This window comes from Eleutherodactylus coqui, chromosome 7 (genome assembly GCF_035609145.1).
Source record: "Eleutherodactylus coqui strain aEleCoq1 chromosome 7, aEleCoq1.hap1, whole genome shotgun sequence".
NCBI classification, from domain to species: domain Eukaryota; kingdom Metazoa; phylum Chordata; class Amphibia; order Anura; family Eleutherodactylidae; genus Eleutherodactylus; species Eleutherodactylus coqui.
Window position 1 is genome coordinate 170,552,930 of NC_089843.1, and position 16,665 is coordinate 170,569,594.

The 16,665-nt window shown below is 43.2% G+C and overlaps 1 protein-coding gene across 2 annotated transcripts in view; it reads right to left on the reverse strand.

The window, feature by feature from the left end:
* The window catches only part of RAP1GDS1 (Rap1 GTPase-GDP dissociation stimulator 1), a 95,288-nt gene that overhangs the window by 12,677 nt on the left and 65,946 nt on the right, over positions 1–16,665 (reverse strand). For both annotated transcript variants that reach the window (XM_066574017.1, XM_066574016.1), the window contains 4 exons: positions 7,502–7,645; positions 5,513–5,644; positions 3,867–4,001; positions 2,622–2,747 (listed from right to left, as the gene is read on the reverse strand). In XM_066574017.1, coding sequence (XP_066430114.1) covers positions 2,622–2,747; positions 3,867–4,001; positions 5,513–5,644; positions 7,502–7,645 — 537 coding nt within the window. The remainder of the gene's footprint in view (positions 1–2,621; positions 2,748–3,866; positions 4,002–5,512; positions 5,645–7,501; positions 7,646–16,665) is intronic.

The window sequence follows — 16,665 nt, forward strand, 5'->3', positions numbered from 1 at the left end:
GCAGCTGCGGATGGAGTCACTGGTTGCTATGACTACAGGAAGTACGCATGGTAGGAGGCGTCCCAACACACAGCACAGAGCTTCACAGGCAAATTTGTAGAGGGAGATAGGTAGTATTTCTTGCCAATGCAGGATGTAAGAATGCAAAATCTGTAGTAATGAATTCCTCTTGTGAATTTTTTTGCAGTGACTGAAATAAAGTCACGCTGGAGAAGCGCCTGAAAAAAGTTACATGGATCAACCATACCCACAAAGACATCAATGATTTAACGGTGCTCGCACAAGCAAGAGGGACAAAACGGAGTCTGGGTGTTGGTTTTTAAGCTGTTTTCCAAGGAATGGGCAGTTCTCTAGGGGTTGGGTTTACAATAAGGGGTGTCTGCTGGTTTTTCTGCGCGTTTTTTTCCGCAACACATCCGCGTATATCCGCGCGTGATTTTTCACGCATCCGCACCTATCCGCAAGCACATTTAGGTACCATACGCGCGTGAAAATCCGCTAGCGGAATCCGGAACGCTCGTGTGCAGGCGGCCTAAGGGTCTAACCACTGGGACCCACCCTGATCCTGAGAATAAAAGGGTGCACAGCTAGATTAGGGCTGCACTCCCTTCTAAGATTTCACTCATCAGGGGAGCTCCAAGCCATCCAATTTTGCTAGGAACTGCAGCCAGCCCATTCACTTGATTGCGGTTGCCCTACAGCTTACGGTACAGCAGGTGGCCAAAGCACATCTCCCATTGCTCCTTGGTACAGTTCTGATGCTCACATGCCAGTTGTAGATGCTTTTAGTGGTAAACAGGGGTCAGCATGGACATCGGTCTGCAGCTGTCCCATGCTCAGCAAGCTGCAAAGCAGTGTGGACACATTTCTATCATGCACAGCATCAACTTTTTCAACAATTTTTACTAAAGTAGCTCTTCTGTGGAATAGGACCAAACGGGCCATTGGATGCCTATGATCTTGTCACCAGCTCATCAGTTGTCCTACCTTGGATTACTTTTGGTAGATACTAACAACTGCATACCAGCAACACCCCACAAGACCAGCCATTTTGGACATTTTCTGACCCAGTCAACAAATTTGGTATTCGTTAGAGTAAATCAAATCCTTACCCTATGGCTGGGAGCACTCGTGCCATGTATGCGATTAACAGCTGTGTGTATTGGACAGCCTAGCCTGTCCGTGTGCTGTCCGATACACGGAGGGACCAAACATTGACATGCCTTTACATGTCCTAATTCTTGGCCATGATACAGACAAGAATAGGACATTCAATGAGTTGGTACTCATGAAAAAACAGCAGTGTGCATAGCCCCATAGGCTGTAATGGGTACGTGTGCGGTTTGTGAATTAACACACAAGCACCCATATACCCTAGGGTGCTGGAGGCCTTACTCATCCCAACGTAAACGTCAATATGCGATTGTGCATTTGCTGCCTAATGTATCCCGCACAGTGATGAGATAATGTTATGCACAGCACCGGTCAATGGTTTCAATATTTTTTGTTTTTTTTTGTTTTTGTTCTATTCTCTCCCTCTTTAGTTCTTTTTTTTATTAACATTCCCTCCATTTTCTATCTGAATCTACAATGATATTAGTAATTCTCCTTAATTCTAATTAGATTTTCCTCATTAGAATTTATTTAACCCTAGTGGGCCATACCACGCTGCTGAACAGCATTTTTGTTTTCTACATCTGAAACACTGAATTATCTACTTTCCCCTAACTATGACCCATTACACCCATACAAACCACACGATCTGTCAATCAAGTATGTTGAACTGCAGCAGCAAGTATCAGAATCTTTTACTGAGCTCAGTGATCAGCCAACATTTGTAGGAACATCCATTTGCTAGATCTGGCCGTGTGAAGCTGCACCCAATCTGCTGATAAATGAGCAAACGCTTGTTCATATACTGATCGCCTGTTTTGTGTAGCCAAAAAAAAAATAAAAATCATTGTTGTTGGCAGCACATCTTCCGATACGTTTGGTCGTTGGTTCCCCATAAATTCTAAACTGGCCTACGTGAAGGCAAGCCAGGTAACGGCTCCAACCTTGCTGATTGGCACGCGTTGTCGGCATGTTATTGGACAGTGAAAAGAGACCCTAAGGCTGGGTTCCCACGGTATGGAAATCCCGTGGCTTGGCCGCACCGAAAAACCGTGAGATTTCCGTGGGAGAGCTGTAGTTTCAAAACCGTGGCATTTTGCCGCAGGTTTTATAGCGGTTTGGCCGCCAACATTCCATTGCAGGAGTGAGGCCACAATGGGGAAAAAAAAAAAGAATTAACATGCTGCGGCTGTCAATTCCGCGCTGCATCGCTGGTAATGCCCGGCTTTGCTGTGATGGATTGGCTGCCCCGTGTGGACGAGATTTTTGCAAAATCTCGTCCACATGGCTGACTAATCCTGTAATTAGGAGCCACGGGCGGATCTGCACCGCAGAAATTATGCACAGAGTTTCCGCAGCAAATCCGTCCCATGTGAACCCAGCCTTACAAAACATTTGTGTTTATGACCTAAATTATCAGTACTGAGGCAAAACGCATCAACAAAGGGAACAAATCAAAGCATCAACAAATGGAACAAATCTTAGAATCCTCGACACCGTGCTCTTACCTTGAGCATCTATTAACATCCGTAGTGTTCCTAGTAATTTAAACTGTACTGGAGGCATTTCTGACTTCAGAAACTTCAGTACTTCTTCTGCTACTCCAGCTGACAACATTTTTGCTTTATTCACAACTATGAAATGATAAAAAGAAAAGGACATTATACCAGGTATTCAGTGCACATATCTGTGCGGTCTATGTACAAAGATGAAGACGGGCACACGACTGCTTGAGGTTAGCCCAAAGAACATTAGATGTCAGAACAACAGACTAAGGTAGCTTTACTTGTATATGTAACTTTCTACATTTATTTTTCACCTCCTGCTCCATCTTTTAACAGATCGAGCAGAAAATCACTGATCCGAGCACAATGGCAATTGTAATGTAATATTCGAAGTGTGCGGTCAGTAAGTGCCTTCTGGAGTCATAATGACGGGGCTCATAAGAGATCTTTGACACGCAGTCCTGACGTGGATTTACTGGTTTTGTGAGGCAACAAAAATCCAGAACTTAATCAAAGGGAAATCACAGTGGAGAAGCCAGGAGTAGAATGGTATGGATTACTAAAACTTTACATATGACAGGACTGATGAGATACCGTATCCCCACTCACAACTATTTGTTATTATTTCAATCATTCTTATCAAGCAGATTAATAATATAAAAAACAAAAACAAAACACTTTTTGGACTAGTTCTCAATGATGGACAGTTTTCCTGTCATATGCCACAGAGCATGATAAACTACTAAAAACAATATATAACTTTTAATGGAAAGACTTAAGGCCCATTTACACGGAGCGATGATCGCTCAAAATCGCTAAAAAGTGATCATTTGAGCGATAATCGTTGCGTCTAAACACATGCCCATCGCGCACTTTTCGGGCACTGCTAGCTGATCGCTAAATTCAGGCCAACCTAAAAATCATCCTTCAGCCTTATCAGCAGTTCTCCACGGGGAGTGCTGATAGCATTGTTTCCCCCGTGGAGAACAAAGGATCTGAGCGCAGATAAGAGCCCTGGGGCAATATATTAGCTGCTTTCAGCTAAGGCTTCATTTGCACACCTAATTGCTCTTAAGTAGCTACTTAATAGTTGATGCAAAATGATCGCTCAAAGCTGTCACTCTAACTGTCGTTGGGGCGATCTTTGAGCGATCATCGCTCCGTGTGAATGGGCCTTTACAATGGGACTGTTGCTGAAAACAGAAGATTCAATACATAAGAATTGATATAAACCTGTGAACTACTTACCAGGAATTGCCAGGTTCCTCAGAGCACTAAGGGCAGCATGCTGTACAGTGACATTTCCATCTTCTACGTGTCTATCTAGAAGATCTATGAGCTTCTGCACAATGCCATTGTCCACCATATGAATGCAGTTCCCATCTAAATCAAACAGATTCATCTAAATAATGGCAGGCAACATATACACCATGGGATTACATTAGTGCTGGGAATTCTTAACGTCAGTATGGAGTGTTATCGCAGAGTGTATACAATCATTGGGTTTAGCAGAGGAACTTGGTGACAGATTCTAAACTAAAGGTACGTTATTACTGACCCTCATCTATTACTAAGGAAGGATTTCAGCCACAGCATAAATTTGGGAATGTTAGTAAATCAAAAATCAGAGCGATAACCAAAAGATTGGAATTATATTTTTGTCACTTAAGAGATATTGGTATTTTTCTTTTAGCTGCCATTTTTACACAACTGAAGATAGGATTTACTGTAATACTGATCGTCTGCGATCCACAGTTGCTAGGAGTTCATTTTAGTGACAGCCACACTCCTAATTGAAATCACTTGGAGCTGTGCCTGCAATTATGAGCGCCGCTCCCATTGATTTCAATAGGAGAAGCACCTGCAATTACAATCTCTGGCCACTGAAAAAAAAAAAAACCCGTTTCGGCGCGGGACAACCCCTTTAAGTGCGGGTCATGCGTGCGGGAGCTCATAGCTCAATTGATCTCTCACATAAAAAAAAAAAAAAGGAATTTAAGTTCCTTCGCACTGCAACCGCTGCAAAAATCCGCGTTACATATCTGGGCGGGCCACATTTTTCCCGTGAACATAAGACCTAAGGGCTCCTGCACAGTTTTTCTTGCGTGTTTTTTTCACGCGATATTGCTGCGCTTTTTTCACGCAAATGTCAATAGGACTTTCTAATGTTAACGCATCGCACAAAAATCGCAAAGCACAAACTTGTGATACGTTTTTAACTTTAGAAAGTCCCACTGACAATCACGTTTTAAAAAACTGCAGCAAAAAATGTGCAAAAAAAACAAAAAAGTGTGCAGGAGCCCTGAGAAATATATTTTTCCTGCACTTCTTGCCATCCTAACTAGTCGGTTAAAGTTATTAAATATTGTGTAGAACTACCCCTAAAGGACTGTTTGCGAGGAGTTAGGGTGGTTTCACGCCTGCGCTCGGAGTTCCGCTTTAATGCTCCGTTCAGGGAGCAGAAAAGGGAAAATCCCCGCAGCCAAGCGTCTCCGTCTTTGGATGGAACCAAATAGACCCCGTTGTCTATAAATGGGGTCCGTCCACTTTTTGCCCAACTGCCCGGTATTTGGACGAAAGAAAAAACGCTGCGTGCGGTATTTTGAGCCGGATCTGTGACCAAACCACCAACTGGAGATTCTGACACAGATGTATTGTGCTTGTGTGGACTTCATCTGGGTATTTCACTTCCCCCTGTCTTACTGGCTTCTCTATGAAGTTTCGCATTTGCTTGTACATTTATGTATCTCTGCGAAGAAAAAAAAAAAAGTGAACCTGAGCTCCATTGGATACAGGGAATAATGTGAATTGTAGGAAAAGTTACCAGTTTATATAGAACAGGATATAAACTGATTGTGTTTGAGTGAAACATCTACCAAAAGAAAGATAATTACCATTTCTAGCAAAATTGGCTATAGCCAGGGCACCAGCTAGCTGCAGCTGATGGTTGTGTGATGGAAGCCACGACAGGACCCTCTGAAATACGCTGCCCTTTCCACCTTCAAACAGCTTCTGCATGGACTCATCTGTACAAGAAAACAAGCAGCTTTTAATACAAACTGTCACTCAAAACCATTCAGTAGAAGCATCAGACATTCAACTTGGGCTCAAATAGAAGAAAAATAACAGAATGAATGAGTTATATTTCCAATTATGATAAACCTTTCTAAAAACCTAGGAAGGTAAAACACCCCTCCCTGCTGGTAGTGATTGTAGCGAGATTCCCTCCCGGGAGAAAATGTCATATCTGTTCCTATAAGGCAGTTGGATACTTTCTCATTAGTTAGAACTCCCCAATATCAGTCACAGTACATGTCTAGCCCCCTTTGAAATCAATTACCACTGCTACCATTTGTGACAGGACATTCCAAACTGTGACCACTATTAAGACATGTGCACACAACGAATTGTGCCGCAGATTCGTCCCGGATCCCATATCAAATCCAAGGAAAATCTGTCACAGCGAAGTGTTCCTTTAATTTGAAAGGCACTGTAATCTATAAGGTGCTGATTTTTTTCTGCATGTGGAGTTCATCATGTGAATCATAGCCTAACTGTAAAGAACCCTTTCCTACAACAATGGCTGAACCTCCTTTCCCACACATATAAAGGTTTCTTGGTCTGGGAATTAATAAATCATTTCTTATTTCGATTGACTTATCTTTAACACTAGCAATAACCACTTAATACATGTATATTAACAAGTGCCAGATTGGTCACAAACCTTTCTGCAACTTAAAAATCCTTTTCATGGATGGGAATTGGGTTGTTTCTGCAGCAAGCACATGGATTTCTGGAACGCACATTCAGACGAAGGGAACACTCACAGAAAAGTCTGATCCAACTTTGTTTAGTGTAAATAGAACCTCCAGTTGCTACCTTAAAGCGATTGTCCTGCTGCTTCACTGCAGAAAGCAGACAGCTCTACATACTGAGCAGTGGCCCAGGCTGGTACTCCATTCACTTCAATAGGCCTCAGTCTGCAGTACCAATCTGGGCCACTGTGCAATGTACGGAGCTGTCCACTTCCTGCAGCAAAACAGCTACAAGTAGAATCTTTATTGTAAGCAGTAACCAGTTTAAACAGGCATACATGTGGTTTAAAAGCCCAAGGATGCTTGGAGTTTAAGTGTCTAAGAAGTTCCATAAGGAATGGAGTACGCAATGTCTATATAGATCTGGTAATGTTACATTGCAGTGCAGTGTGACTACACCACCCATAAATCACCAAGAGATGCAGCAACACAACTGGTCATTTTAGAAAGTGATTCACAAACTACAAAGGACTGACGATGCCGGTCTTACTGTATCCTATTACATTCTGCGGCTGTATATTTGTTCTTACCCTGCCTCTACTGTATTGTACAGCACAACGGGAATGAATACATACATAGATGAAGCTACATGCAAAATGTTCCAGCTCGGTAATCTTTATCCTCAACATGTACATATTTATAATAGCTACCCTGCAAAATGTCTTCAGTCCTGTTCACACTTGTGGCTTTAAACTGCTTGTAGCACAATAGGCTCCTCACCGATCCATAGGACGACATGAGCAGTCACGAGAAGAGGGGGAAAGGGGATCCCTGTTTGGCGAGAAGTCCTTTATGGAACAACCCCTTTAAGCTGTTGTTCTGCACCTCCGCCATTCATATCCATCTACTAATATCATAGCAGCACAGCTGACAGTGGAGGACATTTGGATGACAAGAAAGGGGAAAGAAGCCACCGAAATGTGACCAGGTGTATCTACATTGCTCTACGGTCATCTGGGTTCTTCATAAATAAAAACAAGCACACTACACAATATATAAGAGCTGGCCATCCTCCCTGACTCCCCTATTAGCATGCCACCCAAACAGATCCACAACATCCTTACTTACCACCTAAGAGGAGGAGGACCATTAGGTCGGAGGCGGTCTTCAGCTCTGCAATGTCATCATCTTTCTCACTGCTCACGGTCAGATGGACTATGTCAAGTAAGCACTCCACCAGGCCGGCCTCCACCAGCTGCAGCTTTATAGCATCTACAAGAGCAGAGATTGTAAAATACAAAATTACCTGATCAATAACATACGGCGACATCCAGATTTAAGCACCTTTCACTTTCTTAACCCCTTAAAAAAACATCCAGAAATTTCACCTTTGTTTTGGGGTTTTGTTTTTCCAGCGTTCACCATTCGGCAAATCTGAAATGATGACTATGTGGATCACACATTTACAGTGATACCCTGCATAGATCTTTATTTTTTTCTACTTTAGCTGGACACAGGCTGGGAGGTACACAGACTTGAACTGGTCACTTTCTTGGTGGAAAGTTTTAATAGTTTTAGTCTGCAGATTCAGAAGAATTGCTAGATGCAATGACAGATCTATGTAAAAGTTAAAGGGGTTGTCCAGTTACCAGACAACATCCCTTTAATAGGTCTGCTTGTAGTAAAATAATAAACTGAGCAGTATTTACCTCCTCACCACCATTGGTATGCAGCGCTGTAGCCCCACTCTGGTCCTGGTGCTCATTGCAGCAGCTGACGTCACAGGAAGTCAGGTGACTACTGCAGCTAATTGGAGGCTGCAATGTCACGTTCCCAAACTCCTTGCATCATGGCACTCAGGATATGAGCACTGATGCCAGGAGAATGAGCAGTGACACTACAGCAGTTCCTGAGACATCAGCTGTCACAACAAACCCCAGGACTAGAGTGGGGCTACAGCACTGGATACCCGTGGTGGCGAAGAGGTAAGTATGGCTCAGTTTATTATTTTACTACAAGCAGCCCCATTAAAAAAAGATGGTATCTGGTAACTAGACAACCCCTTTAATAATCCAATTTTCACTAAATCTTATGCCAAACACATATGGCTCTGAGCAGACTGCATTTGAGTGTTTAGTCAATGGTATACATTGGGAAGGATCCTGCATATGCCACTACTAGACCAAAAAATATTTATTTAGTCACACACTCATGCTGACATATATTCGGCTTGACAATGGCCAAAAGGACACCTTGTTGACCTGTGTTGGATGAGTGGAGCACTATGTACCTACTTTACGTACACACCATGAGCTCTTTCCAGAGTTTACGTAGGAGTCGAACACAGTCTGCTGTTGGTTGACTGCTTGCTATCACTCCCAACTTGACCCAAAAGGCTTGGTTCACACATGGCACATATTTTTGTAAAAGCAAGGCAAAATCTGCATGAGATATATGATGTTTGCAGTGTATTGCATCCTTTGCAGTGCCCACAACAGAGTTTGGGTACGCCCCTCCGTGCTGTGCGACTTCCTTGACCAAATCTTTTCATTTATTAATAATACATGGATGCCGGATCTTTGCATACAAGAGAGCATCAAACCTTAATATTATGTAGATTACTAATATGCATTTCAATGCTACACCCACGCAGTGCCTTAAATAAACATCAACCTTCAAGAGGCAGTCACTTGTCAGGATGATTATTTGGTGTAACAGATGTTGCTTTAAGTGCATATTAAATGGCAAAGCTTCTCCAACACAGAACAGCTGACATGCACACAATTCTCCTTTCTGATGCCAAGCATGCCTTAGGAATTTCAGATTTATCCCCCACAGAAAAGCTGTACTTATTCCTATTGACAATACTAGATGCATGCCACGGCATATACGCTTTACAGATTTCCACCCAACACAACTGAATTTAATGAGTGCAGCTTTAATACGTTGCTTGCATAAACCCACAGCCGCTGACAGTACATGGAGACATCTTTCCTCCACTAAAGGGATTGATGATTTTCGGGAAGATACTGAAAATCTGTATTATTATGTTTTATATTCATTAGTATGACGTTACTATTGTTCAGCTGGTTGTCTCCATCTGCCCATGTCACTACTGATCAATAGATAATGTTATCTAAAGTCCCATTTAGACACAATGATTATCGCTCACAAGCAGTCTTTATATTGGCAGAAAACTGAAAGATGGGCACATTTAGACACCAAGTGATGGTTTTCAGTTCTGCTTAAAAACAGTAGTTCAGCAGAACAGCTGATAAGCAGGACCGCAGGCTGTGTCTGCTGTCCATGGTGCTGAATTCTCCAAGGAGAGCCTGAGGTTAACAAAACAGCTAATTACAGAGCTCAGACCTCCTGCAGAGTTCTGTAACAGCTCCCAGAAGCTCATCTGCATGCAAATGAAGCTGATAAGTACTAATAGCAATTAGTGCCTATTAGTACTTTTATGCAAAACGATCGCTGATCTTTCAATCTTTTGAAAGATGTGTGTGTAAATGGACCTTAATATAGACCGCAATCTGTGCTTGTTTGTTTTTTTTCTGCTGTCCCTTTGGAGTGGCTTCAGCTGTGACTTTTGGGCGAGTTCATACTCCTATAACTGGAATATTCCCTTGCACTACTAGAAAGTTATTCATTTTGTGAGGGAATACCAACTGGAAAGACTTAAAGATGCATTGCCATCTTGGCTCCTTACTAGTGATGAGCGAGCATACTTGCTAAGGGCAATTGCTCGAGCGAGCATTGCCCTTAGCGAGTACCTGCCCGCTCGAGAGAAAAGGTTCGGGTGCCGGCGCGGGTGACAGGTAAGTTGCGGCAGTGAGCAGGGGGAGCGGGGTGAGGGGGGAGAGAGAGAGGGATCTCCCCTCCGTTCCTCCCTGCTCTCCCCCACAGCTCCCTGCCCGCCGCCGGCAGGCGAACCTTTGCTCTCGAGCGGGCAGGTACTCGCTAAGGGCAATGCTCACTCGAGCAATTGCCCCTAGCGAGTATGCTCGCTCATCACTACTCCCTACCCATTCCACTATGGTTGTCCCACTAGCCACCACAACCGGGCTCCCACATGGCCAGGATTAATGGAAACGGCCGTGTACCCTGTGCTATGCTGTTTACGTTACACCCATAGAAGTGAATGTGAGTTATGTAAGCTGCGTAGTACAGCATGCTACTTTTTTTTTAAAGAAACTTCTGGGATGTGGAAACAGCGCTACTTGCTGTACTATGTTCTTTATGTAACTCTCATTCACTTCTATGTGAGTTATGGAAGCGGCAAACCACAGGGTGCTCAACTATTTCTGTAAAAACCTAGCCATCTTTGGGAGCCTTGATGTGGCAGCCTGTAGGGCGACAACAAAGAGACGAAGAAAGAATCATAGAATGGTAGAGTTGGAAGGGACCTCCAGGGTTATCGGGTCCAAAGACCCGAAATGGGACTACTACTGGAACCTAATTAGAACAGGGCTTTCTGTTGCCACAGCTGAAGCTATATGCGAAAGAGTTGCTTCTAATAGATTAACTAATGCGCACAAAGATATGGCATTAAAGGGCAATTCCCAGAATTAACAGGATAAGTGATAAATGTACGATTGCTGGAGGTCCCACTCCTCTAACCCTTCCTGATCATTAGACCAAGAATTCAGTGTCCCCCCTTTTCTCCTCACTGCATGCCCCACAGTGGGGATCATCTTAGATGGACCGGCGGTTTGAACGAAGCTGTAGCATGTGTAATCGGCAGGGGTCTCTTTGAGCAAACATTTAGCACCTGTGTCATAAATGTTAATTCTGGGAATACTCCTTTAATGGTCATTCTGCTCCTGAGAGCTTTCATGCATGATTCAATAACTGTGCACCAGCACATAGAGAGGAAATACCGTAATACCTGATCAATGGAATAAATGATTCAGTTCTTTGAAAACATGTTTCTGAACACTTTGCAATTTAGACTTTTTTTGGAACCCTCCCGCTTGTGGCAATAATGGCGTCTAGAGCCTCATGAACTGTTTTAACGAGGCTATGGGATGCCTGGCCGAGCAGATTTCAAGTAGAATTTAGCTTACAATGTATCACATCCTTTTTACTTCCTGCATAATTAATGTAGCTGTGCTTTGTGTCGCCGCTTTTCCCAGTAATTTCTGTATGAGTGACTCAATTGAAACAGCACAACAAGCTATAACAGAAGTGTTCATGCACTTCGCTGTAATCAGGAGCAGAAAAAGTATTTAACTTTCAGTAGCCATGGCAACACCGGAATATAGATTAGCGTAAACAGATTAAAAAAACAAAACAAAAAACAACCTAAAATTATATGGCTATATAGTGATATATATGGTAAATATGGCATACTAACTGCAGGTATCTTAGTAAGCAGATTGTGAAGGATGACGCCATGCTGTAATCTGCCACGTAAAGGTTCAGCCTTATGAATTATCCTCAAAAGTTTAATTTTCTAAACACTCAGTCAAAAGTGAATGGAAACTAATTTTTCTTCTACAAACTAGAACATTAGAAATCCATGAAGGAGAGAAGACCCTATATAACAAATGTCCTCTGTGCAGCAGAAGACAATATTTGGCAGTCACGGGTAAATGTGGTTACTTGAGCGATTGTGACCGCAGATTGTTGGTGCCTTCAGGTGTTGTGCCAGTATTTCTGACAGTTGTACTTGCTGGCTGTTCCTGAACCACAGTATGATGATTGTACCAACACTGATTGGGTACTGTTGTACCTTGTCACCACCGGAAGCTAGGGGTTTGACAGGGCTGGCATGGAGGAACGCCCCTAGCTCCCGATTGACTGTCAAGGTCCTAGCAGCGTGTCTATGGATTTTTGCCTGGCTTGGAGGGTTAGTTTTTCTGTTAGGCTTACATTATTAGCTGGAAAACTAACCCTAAGATTCCAGGCCAACCACAACGCACCACCAGCGCAGGCATTCCCCTACCATCTTCCCTGCCAAATCGCTCCCTTCCAGCTCCACTGAAATTGTGCTACTGGCGCAGCACCAGCAAACCCCCTGCTCTCTGCCTTTGCCCTGCTGAAAACCTGCCACTGTAACTTACGAAGCCAGCAAGCATCTCTGCTGGCGACCCACTCCCTCACAGCTCGTGACACTGTGCTACTGCCATCTCACAGCTGTGTGCCCCACCTCACCGCCTGCAGCGGAGATTGCAGGGCTCCTGGTGTGCTGTGGCTGCTGACAGCTGTGCCCCCTGCCATGTCTCTGCCAGTGTGCCGCGCAGGCTCAGTGCTCTGTCCAACTCCGTCCCCCCAGGGCTCCCGGTGGAGTGACAGCCAGGCCATGATGCGGGAAGCCGATGCGCTGTGGGCGCTGACAGCTCCGTCCCCCACCATGTATCTGCCGCGGTGCTGGCTCACTGCTGTGTCCCGGGCGCCGGCTCTCAGGCCTCCCGGTTGATCAACAGCTGGCACATGATGAACGCAGAGGGACACTGAGGAAATACATCACCCAATGAGCTCCTGCGGGAGTTACTGGCCTGTCAAGCTGCCCGTATCTTGTCTCCACCCATACTTTTGGTGGGGACAAGATACAATAGTACCGACTGGTTGAACCATGGATAGACATCTGACAGAAGATCACACAGCGGCAGGCTATGTGTGATTGATCCTAGAGGCAAGGATCAGGTGGCAAGTCTGGTATCTCAGCAACAATGTGCCACAGTGGAACTTACTGCTTATTAAATTTTTGTATATATGTATTAAATTAATATATTCGTTCGCTTTCCTTTCCCCTTTTTTCCGCTGTGGCACTTCCTTTTTTTTGTGTGCACTCATCAGTCCTCCATTTCCTTTTTGTGACATTCCTAACAGTCACAGAAATATTAATGTTTATGTTTGATTCACTCGGGGTTTTCCAGTTTTTTAAAATAATGATTATAGGGATACCCATGCTTACTGCACTTGATCCATTCCAGGTTTTCCAGTGACTCTTTTCAAGGGTTTAAATGGCTGCAGATGTTCATGTGACACTACGCTAGGACCAAGAAGCTCAATGGTTGGAAAACTGTAAGCGGACTTATTGTTAATGAACTACTTATCTTTTATCTTCAAGTACAAATAAAAGTTTGGGATTTTACTCCCTGCTGATGCTGGAGGCCTTCTAGTTGTGAATATCTCACATTATCACCTGAGGTCCAGCTCCGTGTCTCCCAACTCCAGGCATTGGCTGGAGGTGTTCCTGCACTGTATACATTTCGGACGGTGAGCCAAGTATATTTATTTAGTTTGATCCTATTGGTTAGTACCAAATGTGGACCAAAGGTGTAAAAAAAACAAACTGCAAACCTGTCACAGGATCAGAGGCGTACAATGTTCATAGACGTACATAGGGAGTAAAGCCTAACCAACTTAGTCAGATCCTATAGAAGAGGTCAAATAAGGTCGAAAAAGTTAATCCTGACTAAAGCAGAATGAGGTTAGTAGATACATGGCATTACAGCTTGCAGTCCAGTCAGAGAGGCCATGCTGAACCCTGTACACCACAGAAAGAGCCTACAATGCACATGTGAGCAATGAAACTGGACCATGGGGTAATGAAAAAAGTGGCATCATCTGAAGAATCACATTTTCCCTTAAATTAAATGGATAGTTGGCTGCATCACCTCCCTGGGGAAGAGATGGCATTGGGATGCCATCTCTTGTAATAAAGGTAAGTAACTGGATGCAGAGTGTTGCTCTAAGCAATAATCTGCCGAGAAACTTTGGGTCCGGGTGTTCATTTTGATGTTTCTTTGACACGTACCACCTACCTAAACATTCTTGCAGATCAAGGTCACCCCTTCATGGCAAAGATATTCCCGAATATCAACAGGATAACGGAATTCAATGAATGGCCAAGCACAACCGTGATTGGCTGAGTGCTGTCACCAATTACGGACAGCACTCAACTGTCATTCAATGAATGGTCGAGAGCTGCCTGTGATTGGCTGAGCGCTTAGCCAATCAGATACAGCCCTTTCAGTAGGCAGGGATTTTAAATCCCTGGCTGCTGAAAGAGCTTCAGAGCAGTGCAGGAAGAAGACACGCTAGACGCACCTGAGCCCCGACAGGAGAATATAATCTTTTTTATTTTTAACACATTCTAGGGATGATTTTCAGGGAAGGGCTTATATTTAAAGCCCTTCCCAGAAAATCCCTGCAGGGCTTGCCAGCAGCCCATTGATTTCAATGGGACTGCAGAAGTGCCGGTCCCATTGAAAGCAATGGGAGAACATCGCGATCATCTGCCACAGCTGTGGCAAGGGATTCTTTACTCCCGCAGGGAGTCCACTTGGCACTGATCAATATTTACACGGAAGCTGTGGAGCTGTGTATGTATGTATGTATGTATGTATGTATGTATGTACACATACATACCCATAGTTATACACACACACCTTTTTTTTTTTTTAAACACACAAACCAGGATGATTTTCAGGGAAGGGCTTATATTTAAAGCCCTTCACAGAAAATCACTGCAGGTTTTGCCGGCAGCCCATTGCTTTCAATGGGGCTGCCGACAGCACCCGTGGCCCCATTGAAGGCAATGGGCACGGACCTGCATTCACGCGTGTTTGTGCACGTACCAAGGTGCGTGGTTTTGTGCACACCTATGTATGGCACATGCACACGCTCGTGTGAATGCACCCTTAGGCAAATGTTTAGGGCTTGTTCACATCTACATTAGGGCTCTGTTAGGACTTTCCGTCGTTTGTGTTCCTGGAGCAGAGTAATGGAATTAAACCTGATATAACGGTTTCCAATTTTTCCCACTGATATCCATGGATTTAAGCAAAAAAAAAACAAAGAAAAAAAAGGAAAGATTTCAGTTTTCTTCTAAGGCTTGATTTTTTTAAAGAAAGGAACAAAGTGCATTCAGCAGCACTATTTCTTCCGTAAAAAAAAAGAAAGAAAAAGCAAAAACCTAACGTATTGAAATCAGACTGAAAGCTTTCTGTTATTTTGAAAACCCACTGAAATAAATGAGAAAACAAGAAAACATTTATTTCAGTTTTAATTTTGTTTCTTTGCTTCAAGAATAGAACCGAGAAATGGAAAGCCCCAACACAGATGTGAACAAGCCTTTAACTCTTTCATTCACCCCCTCCCCCTTTTACAAAACCATAACTTTTCTATTTATCCATCGGCATAGAGGTCTGTGTGTTTGTATTTTGCAGGACAAGTTGTATTCTTCAATGGTAACTTTTTGAATGTACTGAAAAACTTAAAAAAAACTTCTGAGTGGAGTGAAATGGAAATAAAACTAAATTCAGCCATCTTTCTCATGGTCTTGTTTCTGTGGTGAACAACCTGCCACAAAAATGACACGATAACATTGTTTTATGAATCGGTACGATTGCTACGATACCAAATGTATAGTTATTTTGGGGTTTTTGCAGTACTTTTATTTTTTTCCAAAAATAATTTTTTAATTTTCTGCCGCCATCTTTTGACAGTCATAACGGTTTTTTATTTTTCTGTCAACATAGTTGTGCGAGGGGTCCATTTTTTGCAGGATGTCCTTTAGTTTCTATTGGCACCATTTTGGAGTACAAACAACGTTTTGATCGCTTTTTATTACATTTTTTTCTTGGAGACGGGGTGACCAAAAAAATGTGGGTGTTTTTTTTTTTCTGACGACGGGATAAATAATGTGTTACTTTGATAGATCGGATTTACGAATGCAGTAAAATCAAATGTATGTTTTTGGGTTTAATTATTTAGATTCTTTTATTACAAATAGGCCTGAAGCAAATGGGAATATCAGAACATTCGGAAGAATTGATTAGATCACTTTATGAGAACCAAGAAGCCACAGTCAAGACTGACTTTGGTAACACTGATTGGTTTGAAATCAGGAAAGGCGTTCAACAAGGCTGCCTTCTACCCCCAGCCCTGTTCAAGCTTTTTGCCGAAATGATCATACGGTGATGCAATCTGGATGAATCCCCAATCGGAGTGAAAGCTGGTGGGACAAAAAACCATCTTCAACACAACTGACGACATGACTCTAACTTGTAAAAAATGAAAAGAACCTTGCAAACCTAATTTGAAGAGTCAAAGAAGAAAGCTAACGCACAGGACTGTATCTCAATATTAAGAAAACAAAGCTGCTGACAACAGCAAGCAATGCTCAACCACGCATAACAATCGACCATGAAGAAATTGAATCAGTCCAAGATTTCACTTTTCTTGGATCCAAGATTGACCACAGTGGCGAATCGGGCCTGAAATCAAATGAAGAATCAGCCTTGGCCGTAGTGCAACGCAAGGAATGGCGAAGATAT